This window comes from Neoarius graeffei, chromosome 18 (genome assembly GCF_027579695.1).
Source record: "Neoarius graeffei isolate fNeoGra1 chromosome 18, fNeoGra1.pri, whole genome shotgun sequence".
Classification (NCBI taxonomy): Eukaryota; Metazoa; Chordata; class Actinopteri; order Siluriformes; family Ariidae; genus Neoarius; species Neoarius graeffei.
Genome location: NC_083586.1, coordinates 43,315,722 through 43,343,507, shown reverse-complemented (window position 1 = coordinate 43,343,507; position 27,786 = coordinate 43,315,722). Strand labels below are relative to the sequence as shown.

General features: G+C 41.8%; 2 protein-coding genes and 1 pseudogene across 3 annotated transcripts in view; 1 reads left to right on the top strand and 2 right to left on the bottom strand.

Moving 5' to 3' along the window:
• The window catches only part of kpna3 (karyopherin alpha 3 (importin alpha 4)), a 78,229-nt gene extending 73,578 nt beyond the window's left edge, over positions 1-4,651 (bottom strand). Inside the window, exon 1 of one of the 2 annotated variants that reach the window (XM_060898839.1) lies at positions 4,512-4,651. In XM_060898839.1, coding sequence (XP_060754822.1) covers positions 4,512-4,580 — 69 coding nt within the window. In that variant the 5' untranslated portion in view covers positions 4,581-4,651. The remainder of the gene's footprint in view (positions 1-4,511) is intronic. The other variant, XM_060898838.1, reaches the window with a different exon arrangement.
• A 698-nt stretch (positions 4,652-5,349) lies between these two features.
• spryd7a (SPRY domain containing 7a) lies at positions 5,350-24,419 on the bottom strand. The gene is made up of 5 exons (XM_060899526.1): positions 24,146-24,419; positions 23,804-23,920; positions 16,518-16,684; positions 16,159-16,261; positions 5,350-6,353 (listed from the first exon to the last, which is right to left on the bottom strand). The coding sequence occupies exons 1-5, from the start codon at positions 24,249-24,251 to the stop codon at positions 6,256-6,258; spliced, it is 591 nt and encodes a 196-aa protein (XP_060755509.1). The 5' UTR covers positions 24,252-24,419; the 3' UTR covers positions 5,350-6,255.
• Positions 24,420-26,616: 2,197 nt separating this feature from the next.
• Positions 26,617-27,786, top strand: part of LOC132865774 (putative potassium channel regulatory protein) — a 68,393-nt pseudogene continuing 67,223 nt past the window's right edge.

The following is a 27,786-nucleotide window of genomic DNA, read 5'->3' as shown; positions in this document are numbered from 1 at the left end:
TAGGTCATATTTATGCAGAAATATAGAAAATTCTAAAGGGTTCACAAACTTTCAAGCACCACTGTACTGATGAGGGACAAAACCTGTTATTTTATTGATACATTTTTATCTTAATGCTCTAAGGGCAGCAGATGATTTCTGGCAGCTCTGAAAACTCATCACTCCATAACGTGTTCCATAAGAGGAACCATTTACTTCAGGGATGAATGAGTTTATGCTACCAACATGGGTGAAGGTTGTCATGGTGCACAAATACCATAAAACCTTTGGGAAAACATTAACAACCAGATATATTAAGAAGTTAGGTCAAGCTACATACCTACAGTAGACAACTATATAACTTCGGTGGCACTTGTGTGAAAACCTACTGTTGTTTTAGGTCATATTTATGCAGAAATGTAGAACATTCTAAAGGGGTGACAAACTTTCAAGCACCACTGCTGCCCCTTTTCCACCAAAGCAGTTCCAGGGCTGGTTCGGGGCCAGTGCTTAATTTGGAACCGGGTTTTCTGTTTCCACTGAACAAAGAACTGGCTCTGGGCCAGAAAAACCAGTTCCAGGCTAGCACCAACTCTGCTGGGCCAGAGGAAAGAACTGCTTACGTCAGTGGGGGGGCCAAGTTGTTAAGACCAACAGCAATCGCAAGACTGCGAAAGGTCGCCATTTTTAAGCGATGAGAAGCAGCAGCTGTGCAAACGCGAAGTCATCCATTATTATTGTTGTTGCTGCTGCTGCTTCTTCTCCGTGTTGTTGCTTCGATGTTCGCGCCAAGGTTTATGCAAACGTAGCGACGTAACTGACGTACACAGCGACATAACTGACGTGGCTCCCCTCAGCACCGCGAGCTATGGAAAAGCAAACTGGTTCTCAGCTGGCTCGCAAGTTGTGAACCAGCCCTGGAACTGATTTGGTGGAAAAGGGGTATGCACACTACCATTCAAAAGTTTGGGGTCACCCAGACAATTTTGTGTTTTCCATGAAAAGTCACACTTTTATTTACCACCACAAGTTGTAAAATGAATAGAAAATATAGTCAAGACATTTTTCTGGCCATTTTGAGCATTTAATCGACCCCACAAATGTGATGCTCCAGAAACTCAATCTGCTCAAAGGAAGGTCAGTTTTATAGCTTCTCTAAAGAGCTCAACTGTTCAGCTGTGCTAACATGATTGTACAAGGGTTTTCTAATCATCCATTAGCCTTCTGAGGCAATGAGCAAACACATTGTACCATTAGAACACTGGAGTGAGAGTTGCTGGAAATGGGCCTCTATTGAGGTATTTCACCTGACGTCACAGGGTCACGTGACGCCCTGGTGTCCGCCGTTTTGGACGGCAAGCTAGCTAATGTCAACAACAGTAGCTGGTATGTTACTGTAGCAATGTTTACGTTCAGTCATTTGGATGACTGTTAAAACCTTTCAGTCTCAAGTTTTTCCCTTACTGGATTTACTAGTTTACTGAGCCAGCCAGCCCCGGAGCGCTAGCTAGCCGGCCAGCCAGCCCCGGAGCGCGCTCAGTAAACTAGTAAATACAGTAAAGGAAAAAAACTTATAACGGGCCATGTCTCAACAGACTAAGAAGTTATTTCAATGACATTTAATAACATTTTGTTTATCCTGAGGACCGAAAGTAAATGAAAATGTGGACAAATCTTAGCTGTCAGTGAACAATCCTGGTGGAAGCAGGTAAACATCGTTCTCTAAGCCTGCTAACCTCAATTTTTGCAAATACCTCTCCCTCTGCTCGCCCTGTAAATGCCCTACGTCGCTGGATAGTGAAGGTGTTTTCTGCATCTCGCTCCTTTTTCTTTTATGTTTTTCGTTTGTCGCCTTCCTCGCATTCAAACTGATTCGAGCCGTGCCGTCCAAAATGGCAGCATCACATGACTTGGTCACGTGAGTGAAATACCTCAATACACCTATGGAGATATTGCACCTATTTTAAGTTTGTTTCTTAAGACAAGGATTTTTAAGATGTTACCTTGTTGACAGTTTCGGCGGGAATCTTCCGCCTTCTTCAAAACAGTCACCAGATGTCGAGTGGTGACGTGCCTTATCAGCTGATGTTACGCTACGGAGGCGTGAACGTCCCGCCCAATTTGACAGGTAGTTCATCATATAATGAATTGGGAAGAGGCCAGAGTCATTCGCGCTGAAGAAAATAGATACCAGCGTTGGATTTTAGAGGCAGTGGAGATACGCAAGCGGGCGCAGAGGACGATGAACCGGGATGAGGGAGCGTACGCGCTGTCACACACCTGGAGCGCCGTCCTGGGGGAGCAACCTGACAGCAGGAGGCGTGAACTACCTGTCAAATTGGGCGGGACGTTCACGCCTCCGTAGCGTAACATCAGCTGATAAGGCACGTCACCACCTAACATCTGGTGACTGTTTTGAAGAAGGCGGAAGATTCTCGCCGAAACTGTCAACAAGGTAACATCTTAAAAATCCTTGTCTTAAGAAACGAACTTAAAATAGCTTTAATAGTTAGACATAATGAACTTCCACTGCATATGGCCCTTTTCCACTACCCTTTTTCAGCTCACTTCAGCTCGCTTCAGCCCGACACGGCTCGCGTTTCAACTACCAAAGAACAGCACGACTCGGCTCGCTTCAGCCCTGCTTAGCCCCTAAAACTCGCACCGTTTTGAAGTGGGGCTGAAGCGAGCCAAACCGAGCCGAGTGAGGCTGGGGGCGTGAGCAGACACTCCCCTGTGCACTGATTGGTGAGGAGGAGTGTCCTCACATGCCCACACACACCCCGCGAGCACGCTGGGATCTGTAAAACACCGTAAACCCGGAAGAAGAAGAATTACGAGAATTTCTGAAGCCTTATGTGCCTCGCCTCATCTATACGCTCTTGCCAGTATCTGTTGGCGTTGTCGGTGACAACAAGCCACAGCACCAAGACCAGCAACACTAACGACTCCATGTCCTCCATGTTTATTGTTTACTATCCGGGTCGTGAGACTACCGCTTAAAAGCTCACTGATGTCACTGTTTGCGCTGCTTAACGACATCACGTGACGTCCACCCACTTTCGCTAACTCCACCCAATGTGTCCACCCACTTCCAGCCAGCACGGTTCAGCGCGGTTGTAGTCGAAATGCAACTTCAATAGCCCCGCTCAGCTCGACTCAGCCCAACTCAGCACGGCACGGCTCAGCCGCGTTTGTAGTGGAAAAGCGGCAATAGATAATGCACCAAAAACCAGACATTTGCAGCTAGAAGAGTCATTTACCACATTAGCAATGTATAGAGTGGATTTCTGATTAGTTTAAAGTGATCATTGAAAAGAACAGTGCTTTTCTTTCAAAAAGGAGGACATTTCAAAGTGACCCCAAACTTTTGAACGGTAGCGTATGAACAGGGAACTGAAGAAACGTCGGACCAGGATTCGTTTGAGTGACTCGTTCAGATTAGAGTCATATCTAAATTTGCATGGAATTGTGAAAACCAACTCGAATCATGGTTTGTCACAAAAAAAAAAATGGCGCATCTCGTATACAGAAAACTAATCAATCAATCAGTCACTGGCTAAAGTAAACGCAGTGTTGTGTGTTTATGATGCGTTTAACCAGCACTAAACAACAACAAGTAGACTAGGGTTTATTTGGAGTGCACCAATCCAATCCTGGGAAGAAAAGCTGGAAGAGATCCGAGCTTATTTTAATTTAGTTTGATGCTGACTAACAGAACACACATCCACCATCATGCACATAAACACAGACTACAGCACGCCGTCCATCACAGCTCCATTTGACTCCTTCGAATCGGAATCGACTCCTCGGTACATGCCTGACATTTAGGCTATTCATTTGGCAGAGAGATTTAACACAACCCGAGCATAGAGCAGATCCCACGGTGGCTCTCTGGCTTGTATTGAGATGCTTAACGTTCTGACAGCTAGCACTGAATAACTCCAGCTAAGCTACTGCGTTAACCGAATCGTTCGATTCATTATAAGTAACTAATCGTGCTAGTTAGTAAAGGAGCACAAGCTTGATTAACTTGCTGCTAACAGGCTAGCTAATAATATCACCGCCGGCACAAACACTCTCTCTGTCATCTGTTTGAGTATTAATATGAAACCTCGATCATGTTAATGGTTTCTACTCAGTTTATATTCATATCACCTTTCGTTTTTTCCTCACACACACATTAAGTAACCGGCTACGAGGTAACCGCTAGTTAGCATTAAGCTACATCGGTCCCGATGGTCACCAGGGTAACGCAGCTCGCGCTCAACAAACACAAAATATTTAAGCTGTTTTCTTTAATAACATTACTAACAGCACACAACCCGAGTGGTGCCTGTATGGAGACCTATGAGCGGTGTAAACGAGGCCTTTCTTCCCCTGTACTAGGCCGCGCCCGCCGCCGCTCCGCATGTTACACTGAAGCAGGTTCCGGATTCGAGCTCGAACCGAAAACGCAAAATCCGAGTCAATAAACCTGACTACAGCGGCGAACCCGGGATCACTGAGCAGCAACAAGGCTTCTGACTCACCTCGACATCTCGACCCTTGTTTTTAAAGCTCTTAATGCGATGATTTTCCAAGCCGGCGTTTTCTGCCATGGCTGTGTGTGTCTTCTCCGTGTGTAACTCGCAGAGCTCCGCTCGCTCAGACACTCAACTCGAGAAACGAGCCGCGAGCTAACATACGTGATTTTTTTTTCCTACCGCTTTTCCGAAAAGTCCCGCCTTCTTCCTGTTGATTAGTCGCAGCAAGATGGAATCCAATTGGACCGCTTACGGTTGTGCTCACATGTAGCCAATTGTCGAGCAGAAACTTACAGAGCAAATCCAATCCTGGTCTAGGAGGCGGGATTAGTCGGAATATATTGGGGGAAAAATATAACTCGACGTAACGTAACGGAACTGTCCAAGAGGAGGAGGAGGAAAGTACAGGATTTCACTCCGTGTATGTTGAAATCATTAAACTTTTCCAGACGTGTTAATAACTTATTTTTTTAATCAGTTAAGTCAGGCTAAAATACACCCAGATAATATATTTATATATATAGCTGGAAAACTGTAACGGTTATGCCATATTAAATAAGTTAGCAAAATGTGCTCAAAGCGGTTCAGCGCATCATTTACGTCAGCACTGCGTCGCTATTGCGCAGGTTCCATCAGCTGTCTGGCTTATCCAGTGTTGGGTGTTCATGCGCCAAAATGTGTAAGAGGATGCGTCAAAACGCAATTTCAATATTCCAGTATCTTACTGATGGTTAAATCCATTGGCTTGATTGGATTTTAGTTCTCTTGATTAAAATCTAACTGTAAAAATGATTTAAAAAAAAACTAACAAAGAAGAATATATTTTTTTTTTATTAATTTTCTAACATACATCACACAAACGACTCCTGACTAATCAGTGCACAAAATATCATAGGGGAACTTTAAAATAAAGTGTTTTACAACAAGCAACAACAACAACAGAAGAAAAGAATAACTTAAAAGCAAATATAATAGACCATACAGTAAATAGGTACAGCTTTTTCCTGCAACCTTTACATCTTAAATTTATTACATTATGTTAGTTGGATTAGTCAAGCACATTTATTTAGACACGAAAAAAAAGGACAAATATTAGACAATATGAAGTGAATTAACCGATACTACCGTCTTAAGATATTTGGTGAAACCATACGTTTCTCACATACATACTGTTAAAAAAAAAAAAACAACTTAAATTAAGAATTAAGACATGGCTTATTTTGTACTAATGCAGTAGAGTTTTGTTCACAAAGATTCAATAACACAAATAGGCACAAAATACGGTAGGATTCCAGATTTGGAAAGTTTCCAAACATTTTAAGTATAATTCAATTCAACGTTTTACTTCAGGGTTAGTTTAATGTGTCCTGTCAGTTGACTGTGGTTGAAAACCTCATTTCGAGGAAGAATTTATAATAAAGATCAGATTATTGTTCAAATGTGTGTATTTTAAAAGCAGCACATTAATTGTAATCCAAAATCAAAGTGCGAAGAATTTGGAGGATTTTGTGCAGATACGCAAATTAGAGTCCTAATAATGATTTCCTCGAAATACATAAATTAGGGTAAAGTTGGAGTGTTCTGACTGCCAAAAGGGATCGACTCTACATCTGAGAAATGACTGAAGATATAACACTGGTCAGTTGTGGCAGCCACATAAATCACAAGCACACGTCCACAGCCGGACTTCCCCAGAGACACAGTAGTGGGAATAGACACGATGAGTGATGTCCTCAGAGTTGTGTGAAGATCAGAAGATCTGCTGCTCAAAGAGAATCTTTTGATAGCCTTGAGGCGGAGGATGGTAGAAGTCACTAAACTGACAATCCAAAATTGCACTGTCGTCCACTGCATGATTGGGGCGGGGGGGGGGGGGAACAGAAACACAGAATGAAATAACTTAGAACATGTCATTCATGCTACTGAAATAACGTACACAGAATAATAACGTGATCTACATGCTGTCTCATCACAGCGCTGCCGAATTCTCAATTCTGATTAGTCAGACAGCGTCGATTCATTTTCTGTAACAGCAGCTCTCATAACTGATCATACCAGAGAACTTGTAATATTCATCCACTCCTTCAAATACACGTGCATTATAATTTCTATAACAGCAGCTCATTCACAGGGACTTTTACAGTATACAACATGCACATAATATAAACCTAATAATAATAATAAAAAAACGTGGTGGTATTTAACCAAGAAAAATGTATAACTGCTGATATGAAGTTTTCGGTAAGGAGGCTTCTTTATAACATAACATTTACGGAAGGAGTCTCCAGTGGCAGAGTTTTGTAACAGTCAGTATGTTTTCCACCACAGGAGAGTCTTCAGTACTTGATATGACCAATTACGTATTTTTGCCTTTATTTCAAGAGAGAGAAAAATGAGATGTTGGTGAAGAGGAAGAGAGAAAAATATATATTAAATTCTGAATTGTAATCATTGGCATATTGATGTGAAATTATTGTACAAAAAGAACCACAGAGATGTTATGTGGTGATAACTGTAACTTTACTTATTGGGCCGCATCACGCCATCCCGTCATTGATTAGTTGCCTACATCAGCACAAAAAACTAGTTTTTAAAAAGGACAAATATATGAATAAGCATCATGTGCAAATCTGAAACACTTATGTCTTCTTGATGTTTTTTGTTTGATAATACAGTGTAAATTTCCCCAAATCAATTAAGTTAGTCACTACAAGTCTATTTAACTTCAATAACAAGTGGAGAAAATCTAGGCCTGTTCTTCAGACAGACAGGTTACTAAAGATTCATTTTATAGCAAAACACAGTGATTCTTAACCCTGCTCCTGAAATACCCTTGAATTGTTTTGCCCCCCACCTTTTTTTTTTTTAAAACACACCTAATCCACGGCACGGTGGTGTAGTGGTTAGCGCTGTTGACTCACAGCAAGAAGGTCCGGGTTTGAGCCCCGTGGCCGGCGAGGGCCTTTCTGTGTGGAGCTTGCACGTTCTCCCCGTGTCCGCGTGGGTTTCCTCCGGGTGCTCCGGTTTCCCCCACAGTCCAAAGACATGCAGGTTAGGTTAACTGGTGACTCTAAATTGACCGTAGGTGTGAATGTGAGTGTGAATGGTTGTCTGCGTCTATGTGTCAGCCCTGTGATGACCTGGCGACTTGTCCAGGGTGTACCCCGCCTTTCGCCCGTAGTCAGCTGGGATAGGCTCCAGCTTGCCTGCGACCCTGTAGAACAGGATAAAGCGGCTAGAGATAATGAAATGAGACACCTAATCCAACTAACTGGATAATTAACAGACCTCTTAGTACCAGTTCCTGCTGTCGTGACATCATGTGCACAAAGGAACCCTTTAAGAATTTTACCAAATACTTCATTTTATATGCAATAGTGATAAAAGGTAACTACTAGGCAATCTAGTTATTTATATTTAGCTACCCCTTGACAACCCCTAGTATAATGTTAAAGTGCATATCACGGGTAAATTCAGGAGCAAGATCAATGTAATTCTCCTATTTTATATTAAACTTTGGTCAAATATCTGTTGCATTTTGTGCAATTTTTTTTTTACCTTGCGCAATACCAGAAAAATTCATTTGAAATCGAGCCATCTGAGGCGAATTGGTCCGCCTCTGAAAAAACTCGGCATTTGGATTTCCCGGGAAACATTGATTTTCATGACTTCGCGTGCGGGACGCCTCCCTCTGAATCCTACGTCAGCGCTGGTTTGTTTGAGAAAACGACCTGGTGGTTTTCTGCAAATTTCTTCAACGTTATCGCGTAATTATTAAAATGGTTAACAGATGTATCGTAGGAGGGTGTAGCAACACCAATCTTGATGGGATTAGTACTCATCGTTTCCCAAAAGAGCGGACAATGAGAGAGAAATGGGAGCGCTTGGTCTACACAGGCTGTGCACTGAAACCGTGCAAAGCTCGCGCAGCCTGCTGGCGCTTCCGCAGGTAACGTCACGAATCTGGCTCCAGACTCCCTTGGGATTTTTCCAGACGCGTTTTGTCATTTTATTTTTTTCTGCTGTAGACAGATGGCCTTGTGCAAAATTACCCTTCTGGATGAGTGTGTAAAGGGACATTCTCATCTCATCATCTCTAGCCGCTTTATCCGTCTGTTTAGCCAAGGTACACCTCGTTGCAAGCTAGCTAACTTTAGAAAACCATTTCTAGAACGGTAGCGTACCATATGCCCCTTTAAATGCAAATATCTTCCTTCTGATTGGCTAACATCCAACTCTATCATCCACACCCCAGGATTTCATTAGCGAATTAGAATAAATTTATTTACATATTTAATTTTAGAGGGCACCCTCCCCCGCAAATCAGCCTCTTTTATTCTGTCGGATTTTCATACCATGCTAAAAAGGCATTAGAAAAAAAAAAGAACCAAGATGGTGGTGTTTTTTTTTCTGAATTAAAAACTTGCAAACTTTACTGAAGCATCTCTGGGTATTATTTAAAAAAAAAAAAAAAAAGTGTATGGCATGTTCCCTTTAAATAAAACATACATAAATACAGGTAAGATGGCCATGTTATGTAGCAAATTAACAGTATCTAAGAAGGCAGGGTGAGTTACCATGGAGTTATCAGTCACAGATCACAGTAAATAGTTAATACAGTGCCCTCGATGATTATTAGCCCCCTTGGAATGATTAGTAAAAACGGATTAGGGGAAAAAAAAAATCCACCTTCTGGTGAAGTCGCTTCATCTCACACTGAAAAAATGAGAAAAATCCAACCTTTAACTGAAATAAATTTATTCAGAGGAAAACAAATCCCTCATCAAGAAATAATTATTTTCAACAAAAACACGCGTGCCGCTATTATCGCCACCTCCTGAAATTATAGTGAACACAATGTAACTGAAGCATGTTTCCTATTTAAATTGTACATTTCTGAGTTGATTAGAGTCTGTAGGAACATTCAGGCTGTAATCCATGACTTCCTGATTAACTGGGGGACAAATATGAGGTGACACAGAGACCAAATTCCCTTAGTCATCCATCAGCATGGGAAAGATAACTGAACACACAAACCAAATAAGGGAGAAGAAGAAGTGTGTTGACCTTCATGAGTCAGGGAATGGTTAGAAACAATAGCTACTCGCCTGAAAATGTTTATTTCTACTGTTCGGGCAATAATAAAAAAAAGTGGACACCAAATGGAACTGTTACAAACTCGCCTGGAAGAGGATCCAAGGTTGATTTTGGCCCCATGTACAGTGAGAAGGGGAAGAGAGGGAAAAGTCCCCCAAGGATCACTGTTGGTAAATCACAAGAAAAAGTAAAATCTCGGGGTTTCCATGTCTCCAAAACCACCATCAGACGCCACCTCCATGCCAACAGATTATTTGGAAGGTACAGTGGGGCAAAAAAGTATTTAGTCAGTCACCAATTGTGCAAGTTCTCCCACTTAAAAAGATGAGAGAGGCCTGTAATTTTCATCATAGGTACACTTCAACTATGAGAGACAGAATGGGGGGAAAGAATCCAGGAAATCACATTGTAGGATTTTTAATGAATTAATTGGTAAATTCCTCGGTAAAATAAGTATTTGGTCACCTACAAACAAGCAAGATTTCTGGCTCTCACAGACCTGTAACAACTTCTTTAAGAGGCTCCTCTGTCCTCCACTCGTTACCTGTATTAATGGCACCTGTTTGAACTCGTTATCAGTATAAAAGACACCTGTCCACAACCTCAAACAGTCACACTCCAAACTCCACTATGGCCAAGACCAAAGAGCTGTCAAAGGACACCAGAAACAAAATTGTAGACCTGCACCAGGCTGGGAAGACTGAATCTGCAATAGGTAAGCAGCTTGGTGTGAAGAAATCAACTGTGGGAGCAATTATTAGAAAATGGAAGACATACAAGACCACTGATAATCTCCCTCGATCTAGGGCTCCACGCAAGATCTCACCCCGTGGGGTCAAAATGATCACAAGAACGGTGAGCAAAAATCCCAGAACCACACGGAGGGACCTAGTGAATGACCTGCAGAGAGCTGGGACCAAAGTAACAAAGGCTACCATCAGTAACACACTACGCCGCCAGGTACTCAAATCCTGCAGTGCCAGACGTGTCCCCCTGCTTAAGCCAGTACATGTCCAGGCCCGTCTGAAGTTTGCTAGAGAGCATTTGGATGATCCAGAAGAGGATTGGGAGAATGTCATATGGTCAGATGAAACCAAAATAGAACTTTTTGGTAAAAACTCAACTTGTCGTGTTTGGAGGAGAAAGAATGCTGAGTTGCATCTAAAGAACACCATACCTACTGTGAAGCATGGGGGTGGAAACATCATGCTTTGGGGCTGTTTTTCTGCAAAGGGACCAGGACGACTGATCCGTGTAAAGGAAAGAATGAATGGGGCCATGTATCGTGAGATTTTGAGTGAAAACCTCCTTCCATCAGCAAGGGCATTGAAGATGAAACGTGGCTGGGTCTTTCAGCATGACAATGATCCCAAACACACCGCCCGGGCAACGAAGGAGTGGCTTCGTAAGAAGCATTTCAAGGTCCTGGAGTGGCCTCGCCAGTCTCCAGATCTCAACCCCATAGAAAATCTTTGGAGGGAGTTGAAAGTCCGTGTTGCCCAGCGACAGCCCCAAAACATCACTGCTCTAGAGGAGATCTGCATGGAGGAATGGGCCAAAATACCAGCAACAGTGTGTGAAAACCTTGTGAAGACTTACAGAAAACGTTTGACCTCTGTCATTGCCAACAAAGGGTATATAACAAAGTATTGAGATGAACTTTTGTTATTGACCAAATACTTATTTTCCACCATAATTTGCAAATAAATTCTTTAAAAATCAGACAGACAATGTGATTTTCTGGATTTTTTTCCCCTCATTTTGTCTCTCATAGTTGAAGTGTACCTATGATGAAAATCACAGGCTTCTCTCATCTTTTTAAGTGGGAGAACTTGCACAATTGGTGACTGACTAAATACTTTTTGCCCCACTGTATGTCAGGAAAAAAAAAAAAAAGTCTTTTCTGTCAGTTAATCACAAACGTAAGCAACTGAAGTTTGCGAAACACTACTACAACCGTGTTCTATGGTCTGACGTAACAAAAAATGGAGCTTTTTGGCAACACTCAAGGTTGATTTGGTGTGTTTAAAAAAAAAAAAAAAAAGGGATGGCTATAATGAAAAGAACCCAATCCCAACTGTAAAATATGGTGGAAGTTCTATGCTGTTTTGGGTCTGTTTTTCCTCCAAAGGCCCGGGAAACTTTGTTAGGGTATACAGCATCATGGACTCCATGAAATACCAGGACATTTTAAATCAAAATCTGGCTGCCTCTGACAGGAAATTAAATCTGGGTCGTCATTGGATCTTCCAGCAGGACAATGATCTGAAGTGTATATCCACGTCAACACAAAAATGGTTCACTGAGCACAGAATCAAGTTTCTGCCCTGGCCATCTCGGTCCTCTGACCTGAACTCTATTAAAAACCTGTGGGGTGAGCCGAAGAGGAGAGAGCACAAGAGAGCGCCTGGGACCCTGGATGATCTGGAGAGATTGTGTAAAGAGGAATGGTCTCAGATGCCCTGCTCTGCATCACCAGGCTTTCGTCTAAACGGGGGAACAGGGGTGCTGCACCCTCTTACTCTCGGTGTGCGCCCCCTTACCGACTCCGTGAAAACATCCCAGCAACACTACGTGACAATGTGTCTGATCATCAAATACGTTATAATTACTCCAAAAATATTCCAATCATAGTAGAGACACCACCAGACGGTGCAAAAACAATCCGAATTGGCGTTTTCCAGACTGAGGCGCCATGTTGTTTAGTTGTTTACTTGTCGCGGCTGCTCTCGCGAGATTTGACATGGGTTACATACAAGGTCAGCTGACTTGTAGGGCGAGATTTCTCGAGACTGAATGACCTTTCACCCAACGGCACGGGAGCTTTTGACAGAAGTAGTTCGCGAGTTGTTTTTGTTGACACTTGGGCATTTAAAGATGTCATCCTGCGGCACGAAGCGGAAGAAAGCCAAAGACTGTCCGGGGCAGAAGATGATTACTTCTTTCCTTTTCAATGTTGACAGACAATTTGTTAAAATTTCCCTCTCAGATAGCCTCAGAATGTCCTATTGGAGCATTTTTCAAAGGCTTTGCGCAACCGGCACCATCTCCCCCCCCCCCCGCTTCGCTCCCTCGCCATGGTGAGCGCCCTCATACTAAATTTTTTTTAGAAAAAACCCTGAATCACCAACCTTATAAAATGTTTGAGAAAACTCTAGTGCTGTTTCACTGGCAAAGGGAGGGTGTACAAAGTGTTAAATACAGGGATGCCTATTTCTTGACGAAGGATTTGTTTTTCCTCTGAATAAATTTTTCAATTAAAATATTGGATTTTTCTAATTTTTTCAGTGTGAGACGAAGCGACTTCACCAAAAGGTGGATTATTTCTAACCTTTTTTTGCTAACCTTTACAACAGGTGCCAATAATCATGGAGGGCACTGTATATGATAAAACCAGAACCAAACTAAGTCTGTATAGACCCCTTCGCAGTAAACGTCATTCATACGCAAGAGGAAATTGCGCGCGCAGCCTGGACCCAAAAAAAAAAAAGACTCAGCGACAGTAGAGACGAGAAGAAATATTTGGAAGAAATGCCTAGTTGTTGTGTTGTCGGGTGTCAGAATCGTAGCAGTGATGGGGTTAAAATGTACAGAATTCCAGCAGGATCTCACCCATTCCAAAAAAAAAAAAAAATCGTCGACGTCTATGGCTACAAGCCATCAAATGTGTAGACTGGGATGAAAGCACCATCAAAAATGCGCGGGTTTGCAGCGCCCACTTCATCACAGGTAAGATCAGGCTATTTATTAAATCTTTCTTTTTTATTAACCCCGCCGACAGTAGTCGGAGGGGTTATTATTTTCACCTGCGTCAGTCTGTGTGTGTGTGTGTGTGTGTGTGTGTGTGTGTATCTGTCTGTCTGTCTGTGTGTCTGCAAGATATCTCAAGAACCAATGGATCGATTTGGTCCAAATTTTGTACGTGTTGCCAATCACCCAGGAAGGAAACCATTAAATTTTGGAGGTCAAAGGTCAAGGTCATGGCAGAACTTCGAAATTTTCGCCCAATGTATTTTAATAGGGAAAAGGCGGGGTTTGCACTCGTTAGAGTGTCCCTGTCTAGTTCTTTCTCGTCTTCGTTTATTGATGTAGCAAAATACTTTGGTAACGTTTGTCTGATTAGCTGGGTCATAGTTACACAATGTAATGAATATTGTTGGCATGTTAACTTGGCTTTGCATGCAGTTTTGTTTGTAGGAGATTACTTACCCTGCCATACATGTGCAATTGGCTGTCAAAACGTAGCGTTCCAGCTTGTTGTATACCACCCAGGCTTCATACATAGCAACCTTCTGACCTTGACGCTGACTTGGTAAGATTTTTGACTTCAGAGCACAGAAGTTTTCATCAATTTCAGTGTAAAACACGTTCTGTACATGCCCGCACATAACAATCATATGTGTCTAAAGACTTGTAGGCACGAAGTTTTTCGTGGGTGTACACTGAAGTCTTGTCAATAAGGTACGAGTATATATCTGGCCATTGTATACCAGGGAACTTACTAACATCGTCCGTCCACTCTTTAATTAAATACGGATCCGGTAGGCGATGTCCACTTGTTAGAGTTAACTTATTTATGTAGCATTCTCAATCTTGTAACGACTATTAAAGCTATTTTAAGTTCGTTTCTTAAGACAAGGATTTTTTAAGATGTTACCTTGTTGACAGTTTCGGCAGGAATCTTCCGCCTTCTTCAAAACAGTCACCAGATGTTAGGTGGTGACGTGCCTTATCAGCTGATGTTACACTACGGAAGCGTGAACGTCCCGCCCAATTTGACAGGTAGTTCACGCCTCGTGCTGTCAGGTCGCTCCCCCAGGACTGCGCTCCAGGTGTGTGACAGCATTTCATTTCCACTTCCACATATTTCCAATTCAGAGGTACAATTTACAGACAAAAAGAGGGATTTGCAATGGGGGACCCGCTATCTGCCACTCTATGCAACTTTTTTATGGAGGATCTGGAAACCCGAGCCATAGAAACAGCACCGGACGACTGCAAACCCATTTTCTGGAAAAGATACGTTGATGACATTCTTGAAATAACCAAAACAGGCCGCACACAACAACTCACGGATCATCTAAACTCCATAGACAAGACAGGTAGAATCAAATTCACACACGAAGAGGAAACGGACAAGACAATAGCTTTTTTGGACCTAAAAATACACCACACAGAAGAAGGGAACATTAGAATTACAACATACAGAAAACCTACACACACCGACCAATATCTTCTCTGGACAGCTGAACATCCCATCGCACACAAAATGTCAGTAATCAGAACACTATACGACCGAACACAGATCATCACGGAGGAGAAAGACAGACAGGAGGAGGACCAACACATCCAACAGGCATTAAAAAACTGCCAATATCCACCGTGGGCAATTCGAAAAGGGAAATTACAGACACAAATAATGGAAAAAAACAAACAAACAAGAAAAAACAAACCGGGGCTTTGTCACACTACCATACATAAAAGGAGTTACAGAACGCATCCAACAATCCATGAGGAAATACCACATCAACACCCCGGTCAAACCATACAAGAACCTCCGACAGCTGCTAGTTCACCCCAAAGACAAAATACAACTGGGCAATAAATGCAACGTCATCTATGAAATCCCTTGCCGTTCATGTAATAAAGTCTATATTGGTGAAACGGGCAGATGCTTCCATACTCGAAGGAAAGAACACCAAACAGAGTGTGAAAAAGAAACAAAAAGACTCACAAAATCCGAAAAAGAAAAAGCAAACCAAGAAAACCTAAAATCAGCCATTTCAGACCACTGCAAACGACATAATCATATAATGAATTGGGAAGAGGCCAGAGTCATTCGCGCTGAAGAAAATAGATACCAGCGTTGGATTTTAGAGGCAGTGGAGATACGCAAGCGGGCGCAGAGGACGATGAACCGGGATGAGGGAGCGTACGCGCTGTCACACACCTGGAGCGCAGTCCTGGGGGAGCGACCTGACAGCAGGAGGCGTGAACTACCTGTCAAATTGGGCGGGATGTTCACGCCTCCGTAGTGTAACATCAGCTGATAAGGCACGTCACCACTCGACATCTGGTGGCTGTTTTGAAGAAGGCGGAAGATTCCCGCCGAAACTGTCAACAAGGTAACATCTTAAATCCTTGTCTTAAGAAACAAACTTAAAATAGCTTTAATAGTTAGACATAATGAACTTTCACTACATATTGTAACGACAATTGTTTTGCATAATCTGACAGCTCATACAGTAATGCCGGTCTATGGGCAGCGCCATTGTTTCTGAGTCCAGGCTGCGCACGCATCCTGGCAACGGCCGATTTGTTTACAAACATGCGAAGGGGTCTATAGATTTGATATCATTTACACATGATGTATATTTTCGGATTTGCTTATATGATAACGACTTGGTAATTACTAATAAAGTTGGCACCTCTCTTTCAGAAAACTGGAAAAAAAAAATCACTTGTTAAAGTCATTTAAAGTCTCCTGTATGTGTGAAAAAGAGACCAATAACGTGATTTTGCAGAGGAATTGAGTTTCAACAACATGCCGCCTTACCATATACTACGGGGAAAACTGTTCCTCGAATGCCCGAAGCGGGACAGTTCATGTTCTTCCCGTTCAGGTATAAATTCATCTCTACGTGGTCGTACGAAACACCCTGCAAGCAAACAAAGACACAATCGATTCAATAAAGGGAAAGAAAAATGCATGTGATATCACTCAACAAACAGAAACATGATCATAGTGAACTGTTAACAAATTGCTGCGGTATAAGAGGAATAGTGAGTAATAATGAGCTTCAGAGTGGGAACAGGAACCTCATGCTGGGCTGAATCACATCACCCGGCACTGAACACCGTGCTGTGTTTTATTTCTTACATGCTCCTGATCGTCTTGTTGCCTCAGAAACTCACCACTACGTCTCCTTCCTGTGGCAGGTTGTTCGCCGGTAACCGGTTTTTCTCCTCGTTATTATGGTACACGGTTCCGTCTTGCCGAAGCACCAGGCTGTGTGTGTCTCTGCCCATTGGAACATGGTTAAGGTTAGCCTTCTTTGTAGCCACACCTACACCCCAAATGCCTGTAGGAGCCAAAGATGAAATAATTATCACAAAACCAGCAGATGTTTTAATAACAACATTATCAATAATGGAAACCGTTTACAATTTTACATCGCCATTCAAACTTTTATCCAATAATTCTTGATGCAGAATTTTTTCATTTTTTCATGGTTGTTCCATGAAATTTCAAAGTTAATGTCATCTCTCTATTCTATCTAACTGTCTAGGAATCAACAGCTTGGATTACAATACATATAAACATTACGTAAAAAAACCCCCCATCAAATTAATGGTTTGGTCACACTGTACAACATCTAAAAAAAAAAGAAAATGATACTCAGTCCAACAATTATTGGCACCCTTCAAGAAAACAATTAAAATGATCGTATAATATACATATTAAACAACTATTAAGAAGGAGAAATGACTTTCCTCTAACACAAAACTGAAACAAAAAATTATTTTGTTTAAATAATAGCATGCAAATGAAAACCTGGCACAATAATTGGCATAATCCCAACTGCAAATTAAACTTTTTTTTTTTGAGGGTGCCAATAATTCTGGGGACGATTGTAATAAAAAAAGAAGAAAAATCAAAGTATTAACAACAACACAAAAGCACAAACACAGATTTAAATACCAGCTGCAGACTAACTGTGTGTGTGTGTGTGTGTGTGTGTGTGTGTGTGTGTGCAGCAATGTGTGCAGAATTTATTCAGAATTGAGACTAAAGTTGTTGGGATGCTGTCTGAACAAATTTTATCTTGTCAGATGACTCTGTAATTATTTTAATAAGTTAATAATTTGACAGATGATCCAATGACAGCTGTCTGTCATTCAGTCTTAGGTTGGTTATGGTCATGTTAGGGTTCAATTCTGACTTAAAACTTACTCAGTCAGTGCGTTTACATGCACATAGAGAGAATCGAATTTCTGCCGTTGCTCGACTGAAATCGAAGTTCAAAATGCCATGTATACACCTTAATTCGGCTGAAATTGAACCGAACTTGATTTCTCGGAATCGAGCTACACGACCTAGTTTATGCGATTTCTGCCGAGCTACTTTATGCATGTATACCCTATCGAGCTAGTTGTCGAGCTACTTCCGGAAGTGACGAGTGACGAGACCACAAGCGGGAAACACAACAGCCTCGGTCGGCATGACAACGAATCATGACAACGGCATGAATCTTTTCTTTTTGTGGCATTGTTTGCACTGTTAAAATTTAGCTCACTTACTGTATCACCAAATACATCTGTACAGCTGTTGCATAGCTGTGAATTGTGTACATAAACAAGTCATTGTATTTGTGTGTGTGTGTGTGTGTGTGTTTTATATATATATATATATATATATATATATATATATATATATATATATATATATATCCCCAACATCTGAAGAATGTCAATAAAAACAAAACAGTTTAACTTTTTGTGTGTTTATTAAGACATAAGTTAAATTGTAAGCAAAAAAACAAATCATTTTTTGTAAGCAAAAAATGGACTTTAGAAAAATATTATTGTGCAAAATAAGTTGTCTTACAAAACAGTGGTCTGCGCCGGACAGTTTGTAGCCATACAGTCTGCTAGAGCAAGCCTAACAGCTTGAACACGGAACTGCCAGTGTTGCCAGATTGGGGGGTTTTAAGTGCATTTTAGCGGATTTGAACATGTTTTGGGCTGGAATACGTCAGCAGTATCTGGCAACACTATAGCTCTTCTTCATGACGACAACCGGAAGTGTACCAACACGATGGGGCGTGTAGCGCCACGTGTTGCTCGGGTGCACAATGCACCTTGCACAATAGCCCGATTTCACTTATGCATGTAGGATTGGATTTCTCTGGCACCCCTGCTGGGACCCTTTGCTCGATTACCGACAGTAGCTCAATTTGGACGTGCATGTAAACGCACTGAGTGATGTTAGTGAAAAAAATTCAGCCATGATTAAAGCTTTAATGACAAAATTTGAACTTTCAGACGTTTCTAGGAAGTTGAAGAACAAGCCCCAGTAAACGGTAGCACCGCATTTTTAAAAACCCAATAAACCGCGACTTTATTATAAACAGAAACTGACACTGTATTGACATCCAATCATACAAGTTGATGTGCTGCTTAAATTCAAGAGTGTGGCACTCGTGGTGTTTTTCAACAAGTGCCTTTCTGGTCACCGTTCTAGTGCTGACTGCTGATAGGTTTAGAGACAAAACACGACAAAAGAACGTGGGACAAGAACACCTTAGTTATGTCCAGGTGAAAGGATAATAATAAGTACTAGTTAGTGTTGTTAAAATGTCACAGTTCCACAGTCCATCACAGATGATCAGACTTTTTCCATTGTGGTTCCCTGAAATATTTAGAGATGAAAGTGGAGCAAAGAAAAAAAATCATGAACTTTTGAAAGTCCAGCTAAGATTGGGGGGGGGCAATGTCCCCCGAAAATATTTTAATAACATAACACGCAAAACCCCGCATTCTAATGCATTTTAGTACTTATTTTCACTAAAACAAGTTATAACTTTTAAGCCTTTTTCTTTCATGTACATTAATGATTAACCTGTCAAAAATATCAAATTTAATTCCCCGAGTTAATGAGTAATTTTCAGGAGTGCATTTAGAAAACGCGGCGATTTTCCTGCTACACAGTTCATTACTTTGAAAAAAATCAGACAGTTGAAGGTAAACTCAGCAAAATCCCAAAACAGTCCTGTTAAAAAGTAAAGGTCTGTTAGAGTTTCTAAGGTGGTGTTTACATTAGACCGTATCCGTCTCGTTTTCATCGCAGATGCACTGTCCGTGCACATTAAAACGCTGGGAAATGACTCCACAGGCGGAACAACTTGAATCCGCCAGGGCCCACGTATTCAACCCAGTTCGTATCTGATCCGGTGCTGTGTAAACATTGAGGAACGAGGAAACGCTGTGCTGAGCTCTAGCTGACGTCATCATTGGACAACGTCACTGTGACATCCACCTTCCTGATTCGCTGGCGTTGGTCATGCCACGTTGGTCATGTGACGCGACTGCTGAAAAACCGCGCGGACTACAGGAAACGACACACAGCGGCTCAGTCCCGAATCATTGCTCGTGCAATCATTACTCGCGCTCTGTGACTTGCGCATGCCCGATATGCACTGGGATCATGTGACGTGCCGTCTAATTAGTCATGTGATTAGCGTATCCGTGTATTGGCGTTGCTGTGTGCACGCGAATCGTTTTAAAAACGTTAATCTGATGATCCGCTGATACGGTCTAATGTAAACACCACCTAAAGCTTTCAGGTTTCAGTGTTGGGGACATTGAGCCTCGTTTATCAATCTTTTAGTAGAGTTGTGCGTTTGCAGAAGCTAAAGTGAACTAAACATTTCCGATTCATATTTATGCGAGTTGAAGCCAATTGTTTACATTAGTTCGTATTGTCTGTAAATTTAAACACACCAATAAATACCACATTTCTCATGTAAATCAGGGGCGTAGCGAGGATTTTTCAGGGTTGTGTGTGTGTCACACACTGACTGGCAGCCTGAGTGCATTATGTAACAAAAAATAAATTACCATTGCTAATTTTAGGCAGCTTAGAAACCGGCTCTTCCATTATTACTGTTTCTTCCACGTTTTCTTGATGTTGTGTTCTAGAAACGGCACTAAAACCTAGCTTCTAAGCCACAAAATGCAACTCTGATGGAAAAAAATATACAATAAAATTGCTTACCTCTCTTCACGTCGAAAGAAGGAGGAAAGTTTCGCTTGTTTTGACATGGCGAATTATTAACATGAGGAAATACTCGTAATTCGCAACTAAAAAGACTGCAGCTATACTGACAGCTTGACCATGCGTTCTAGTGCGATCGTGTTGCGCTTGTGCAGAACGGTATCAGTCCTGTGCGCCTTAGCACGTGCACCTGAAGGCGTGCCTAACGAGCTCCGGCACGCGCACCGTTAACAAAGAACACCTGTCTTTAATCAATGAACCATGTTTGGGCTATTTAAGGACTGCGCCCATGCAAGGACGATGCGAAGTATTACGCCGCGTCTAGGAACGCGAAAAATCCGAAAAATAAGTTTCTCCATTCGGGAAACCGGAGATTTTCAAGAGATTTGTCAAATATCCCGATTTCCGGGTAAATCCCGAAGACTTTCATCTATAAATATTGATTTAAATGGATTCCCATCTATTACAGTCTAAATGTCTCCTGCTTTGTTAGGTTGTGGACACACTATGATTCTGATAAAGTATAAAGCAGTTACTGATGATAAATTAATGAACAAACTTTTTTATTTTTTTTTATCTATTTTTTTATGCTGGGATCAGACTACATGATATTTTTGTCTTTCACTATGGTCACCATATCAGATTAGGTAATCATAGTGCTATAAATTCTTATTGTGTCTTGGTCAGGACTTCTTGGGCTACAATAAAAGTTTGACCCTGACCAATCATCGTTCATGTCCTTGCTTGTCTTCGGGGAAGGGGGTCAAGAAACTGTCAGTCATAGCTACAGAAGGAACGTCAAACACACGTCGTAGGAGTTGTAAAGCTCGGTGAGAAAATACAAAAAATTCTGACACGCTAGATTTTTCGTTTGGGTGTCGTGGGGTTCCCCAGATGACACATCACTGTTCTTCATTTATGTCACACAACATTAATATTTGGGCCAGACGCTGGAAATTGGTCCGCTGTGTCAATCAGACTGAATGTGTGTAGTCTAATCCTGGTATTACAGCCATTCTCTCTCTCTCTCTCCCCCTCCTTCTCTTGTTGTGTGACACTGACAGTGTAAGAGATTTCATGGAAAAGAAGCTCTCAAACATATTTATCTTTCTAAGAACAATAATTAGGGGATTAATTAGGGGGTTCTGGGTTTAAGCCCAGCGGCCAACGGGGGCCTTTCTGTGTGGAGTTTGAACGTTCTCCCTGTGTCTGCATGGGCTTCCTCTGGGTGCTCCGGTTTCCCCACAGTCCAAAGACAAGTGGTTAGGTTAACATGGGGTGGCCATGGGCTGAAGTGCCCTTGAGCGAGGCACCTAACCCCCAACTGCTCCCTGGGCGCTGTAGCATAGCTGCCCACTGCTCTGGGTATGCGTGTGTGTTCACTGCTTCAGACGAGTTAAACGCAGAGAGAAATTTCACTGTGCTTAAGTGTACGTGTGACCGCGAGTTGGCCTAATGGTTAGCGTGTCCGCCTCTCGATCGGGAGATTGCGAGTTCTACTCACGGTCGGGTCATACCAAAGACCATCATAAAAATGGTACCTACTGCCAACTGGCAAGGCACGCTGCAATACAGATGTGAGTGGGGAGTCAAACTTTCGCGGTTACCAGAGGACCGTAACCCTAGCTGCGTAAACGGAGATCGGCGCTGCTACATGGCGTGGGTAGGACTTTGATTGATTAAGTGTAAGTGTGATAAATAAAGGAAGGGGCTTATCGCTTATACAGGAAGGTACAGAGCAGGCTATACTTCCTTAGGAGGCTGCAGTCCTTTAACATTTGCAGGAAACTCCTGTGGATGTTCTATCAGTCTGTGGTCGCCAGTGTCCTGTTTTACACTGTGGTGTGCTGGGGGGGCAGCACATCCAAGAAGGACAAACTGATCAGGCGGGCCGGCTCTGTGCTCGGCGTGAAGCTGGACTCTCTGGTGACGGTGGCAGAGAAGAGGTCTATGGACAAACTATTGAACATCATGGACGATGCCAGTCACCATCTGCACACCGTCATCAGCAACCAGAGGAGCCTGTTCAGTGACAGAATGCTCCTTCCCAAGTGCAGGACAAACAGACTCAAAAACTCCTTTGTCCCTCACGCCATCAGACTGTACAACTCCTCTCTGGGGGTAGCAGGGGTAGCAGGAGGACAGGGGACGGGAAGGAGCAGCAGCCTAGCCTGACAATAAGCAATACCGGACAATGTGCAATATATTGTGCAATATCTCTCCTGCTGGCCCCCTTCCTCTCTTCCCCATATCTTATTTTTTTTATATTCGTATATGTAAATTTCATCTCATTATCTCTAGCCACTTTATCCTTCTACAGGGTTGCAGGCAAGCTGGAGCCTATCCCAGCCGGCTTCGGATGAAAGGCGGGGTACACCCTGGACAAGTCGCCAGGTCATCACAGGGCTGACACATAGACACAGACAACCATTCACACTCACATTCACACCTACGGTCAATTTAGAGTCACCAGTTAACCTAACCTGCATGTCTTTGGACTGTGGGGGAAACCGGAGGAAACCCACGTGGACACGGGGAGAACATGCAAACTCCGCACAGAAAGGCCCTCGCCGGCCACGGGGCTCGAACCCGGACCTTCTTGCTGTGAACCTCCATGCTGCCTGTATACGTAAATACTTAATTTAATTTATCTAGAAAGTTTTTTCTCTATTTATCTTGTAATGATGTTGCTGGAATCTTAATTTCCCTGACGGAACCCGCCCAAAGGGATCAATAAAGTTCTATCTAATCTAATCTAAAGTTCTTCTTAATTAAGTGAACTAGCTATACTATATTTTAGACTATTACACTACCGTTCAAAAGTTTGGGGTCACTTTGAAACGTCCTTATTTTTGAAAGAAAAGCACTGTTCTTTTCAATGAAGATCACTTTAAACTAATCAGAAATCCACTCTATACATTGCTAATGTGGTAAATGACTATTCTAGCTGCAAATGTCTGGTTTTTGGTGCAATATCTCCATAGGTGTATAGAGGCCCATTTCCAGCAACTCTCACTCCAGTGTTCTAATGGTACAATGTGTTTGCTCATTGCCTCAGAAGGCTAATGGATGATTAGAAAACCCTTGTACAATCATGTTAGCACAGCTGAAAACAGTTGAGCTCTTTAGAGAAGCTATAAAACTGACCTTCCTTGTCAGATTGAGTTTCTGGAGCATCACATTAATTTGTGGGGTCGATTAAATGCTCAGAAAAATGTCTTGACTATATTTTCTATTCATTTTACAACTTATGGTGGGAAATAAAAGTGTGACTTTTCACGGAAAACACAAAATTGTCTGGGTGACCCCAAACTTTTGAACGGTAGTGTATACCATGGAAATGTTAAACCGTACACCTCCTGGCCCATGCTAGTTTGGGTGAAGTGTAACAGGTGAAGTGTAACAGGTGTGCACCTGAACTTACCTGTGGACTGAATCTTGAACTCAAAGTAGCTCTTGTTTTGATGGAGAGGAGCGTTGGCAAGGCAGGCCCCTGTACCACATATTCTCCTGCCACTTTTTACAATAACAACATCGGTACCTGGAATATGAGTATTCATGAAAGGGAGGTAATACATGGAAATAAAACGCAAACAATAACAACAATCCGTAATCTGGGAGAAAAAACTTCCAAGTGGACAAAATGAAGGCCAGACAGCTTTAGATGTGAATTCAGCAGAACTCTTTAGCTATGTTTATGTTTCTGGAAGTGAGTTCTCCTGTATAATGTGATCTCGGTGCCGGTTCTGTCCCTGTCCTGTCTTACCCATGTGATTGGTGTCCAGCTGCACCGTGGGCATTTCCTTCAGCGCGACGTGGCCGGAGCTTCCACGGTCACAGCAGTCAAAACAGCACGAAAACAAACCCGCCATGATGATGATCGGTGATAATTACAAAAATTACACTCACGTGTAATAGTTTTAAAAGTAGCAAACAAACCGCAAATTTGTCCTTTAATCTGCGCTACTGAAAGCCCATAAAGCTAATTATTTACCGTTCCAGTGGGGGTCATGTTGCGCCCGGATTCACATCCGTACTTGCAAATCACCGGAAGTGACGTACATGCAGCGCAATCCCGAGAGAAGACAAACAGCGACATCTAGTGTCTGTTGTTGTTAATAATAATACACTCTCCGAAAACAAAGTACCAAAGTACATCATTGTACTTTTAGGGGTACAATGGCTTGTCACTGGTGCAGTACCCTGTTTGTACCATTTATATACTGATTGGGAACATATACGGACCTTTTTGACCCTCAAAAGGTACACATAGTTACCTTGAAGTCCAATAATGAGCCCTAAGGGGTACATTAGTGTAGATTATACTTTGGGGGACAGAAATGGACTCCTACTGTACCCCTATTTCTGACAGTGTAGTAGTAGTAGTAGTAACAACATGTCTAAATTAAATGCCAGTGAATTTGACACAAAAATCAAGTAATTAGTGTTTTTATTCATTCACTATGGAGTAAGAGGGAAACTGCTTCAGTGTCTGACTGCAGTACTGTAGGATAAATGGACAGATTAGAAAGGATTATTGAGTTGTTGTTGATAATAATAATAATAATAATAATAATAATAGTACACTCTCCGAAAACAAAGTACCAAAGTACATCATTGTACTTTTAGGGGTACAATGGCTTGTCACTGGTGCAGTACCCTGTTTGTACCATTTATATACTGATTGGGGTACATTAGTGTACATTAGTGTAGTATACAGACCTTTTTGACCCCCAAAAAGTACACATAGTTACCTTGAAGTCCAATAATGAGCCCTAAGGGGTACATTAGTGTAGATTATACCTTGGGGGACAGAAATGGACTCCTACTGTACCCCTATTTCTAACAGTGTAGTTGTAGTAGTAGTAACAACATGTCTAAATTAAATGCCAGTGAATTTGACACAAAACTCAAGAAATTAGTGTTTTTATTCATTCACTTTGGAGTAAGAGGGAAACTGCTTCAGTGTCTGACTGCAGTACTGTAGGATAAATGGACAGATTAGAAAGGATTATTGAGTTGTTGTTGATAATAATAATAATAATAATAATAATAATAATAGTAGTAGTAGTAGTAGTGAACTCTCCGAAAACAAAGTACCAAAGTACATCATTGTACTTTTAGGGGTACAATGGCTTGTCACTGGTGCAGTACCCTGTTTGTACCATTTATATACTGATTGGGAACATATACAGACCTTTTTGACCCCCAAAAGGTACACATAGTTACCTTGAAGTCCAATAATGAGCCCTAAGGGGCACATTAGTGTAGATTATACCTTGGGGGACAGAAATGGACTCCTACTGTACCCCTATTTCTGACAGTGTCTAACAACATGTCTAAATTAAATGCCAGTGAATTTGACACAAAACTCAAGTAATTAGTGTTTTTATTCATTCACTTTGGAGTAAGAGGGAAACCCAGAACCTTCTTGCTGTGAGGTGACCGTGCTAACCATTTATATACTGATTGGGAACATATACGGACCTTTTTGACCCTCAAAAGGTACACATAGTTACCTTGAAGTCCAATAATGAGCCTTAAGGGGTACATTAGTGTAGATTATACCTTGGGGGACAGAAATGGACTCCTACTGTACCCCTATTTCTAACAGTGTAGTTGTAGTAACAACATGTCTAAATTAAATGCCAGTGAATTTGACACAAAACTCAAGTAATTAGTGTTTTTATTCATTCACTTTGGAGTAAGAGGGAAACTGCTTCAGTGTCTGACTGCAGTACTGTAGGAGATTAGAAAGGATTATTGAGTTGTTGTTGTTTTATTAGTTTACTTTTTAAATTGTCGTACGTGCTGGAGAGAGGTTGACAAAACTGAAGATATTTAAAAAAAAAAACAGAGTGAAAGCAGTCACATCGGAATCAGTGTGACCTCACACACAGGCGTAACTTAGCCTCCTTCCGCTCTGGTTCACATGGCAACAACGCCTCAGTGGGGAAACTGCTGAGAGAAAAAAAACCCCAAAACAAAACAAACCGTTTCCGTTTAATATCACTTTATTTGTATTTATATTTAACGAACTGCTATATCCAGAGGTCAGTTACTTCTTTGTGTCATATTTGGGTGTTTTGAAGTATTTTAAAGTCGTAGTTATTGGTCTGAACTCCACTCTATTGACTAGAAATATATATATTTTTTTAAATCTGCACGGCAACAGTCGCCATGATGACGCTCGCGAAGCGCCCTAGTAACTGGCGCGCGCCGTTTCTGGCCAATAGAAGCGCACTGCGCTTCACCCCGCGCGCGCGGACACCGAGCCTCAAAACTGCAGCCAGAGTTAGTGTTTATTTTCTTGTTGTTGTTTTCTCTGTATTTCCTGTTTAACTTGAAACAAATTTAAGCAGCCGTTACATGCAAAGGGTCTTTCGGGCTCCCCGTAAACAGATGGCAAGGTAAATGGACCAGGACAAGGTACAGGTTGGTGTTGGTGTGTGATGATGATGTGTCTGCTGTGAGTGTTTCATCTTTTCCAGGCTGCACTTGTTTATTTTTCTCCCTTGATATAAGCACTTTGCTCAGAGATTTGGAATAACTTCATTCGGCTTTTTGTTGATGCAGGGGGCAAAATGCAGCTGAGTGATGCTGTAAAGCTCTCACTTTGATGTCAGGCGCGGCGGCTTCTTCAAAAGACCCGAGTTGTATCGAGATTTAGACCAACACTAAGGTTTTCTAAGAACCTTTGTCTTTTGTATTGCAGTCTAACTGCTGTCCTCTTTGAAGATTACTATCTAGATCTCGCATCAGCCATGTCCTAGCCTTTGCCCATGAGCAAGAAATGCAGTCCCAGATCATTCATTCATATATATATAGACTTCTTTTTTCTTTTTATAAGCTATATACTTTTATCATCTTTGTAAAGACTCATAACCAAAAGGAAACCTGACAGTATGTGTTTTTTAGAAGGGTGGAGTGTCAAGGATATCACTTTAACCATACATATTTTTCCCTCCAAAAACGTTTTGCTTTCTCAGATTTGGAAATACAGCATGCACCTGTAATTTGGAAGGAAACTAATAAAAGTGCACATTACTCACAACTAACCAAAGGCTTTAAAAAGTTGTAGTCGTTGGCATGGCACAATTTGCATATACTGTATTTTTTTTTCTTTTATTGAGTATAATGTCATTTACAGAGTTGCAGCATGAGCTCAGATAGTACAGCATGACGTCATGTGTGTATATGGAGATCTGCACTGTGGATGGCTGCTTGAAATTAAGGAACTGAATCAAAACGCGCGCGCAAAAAGACACAGTGCACCCTTTGGCGCATGCGCATTTCTTTCTGTGTGTGTGTGTGTGTGAGAGCTGAGTCATCATCTCTGAAACGATGACATCTCATTTCCCTCTCTGCAACCATTATTATTATTTTTTTTAAACAACAACAACAACA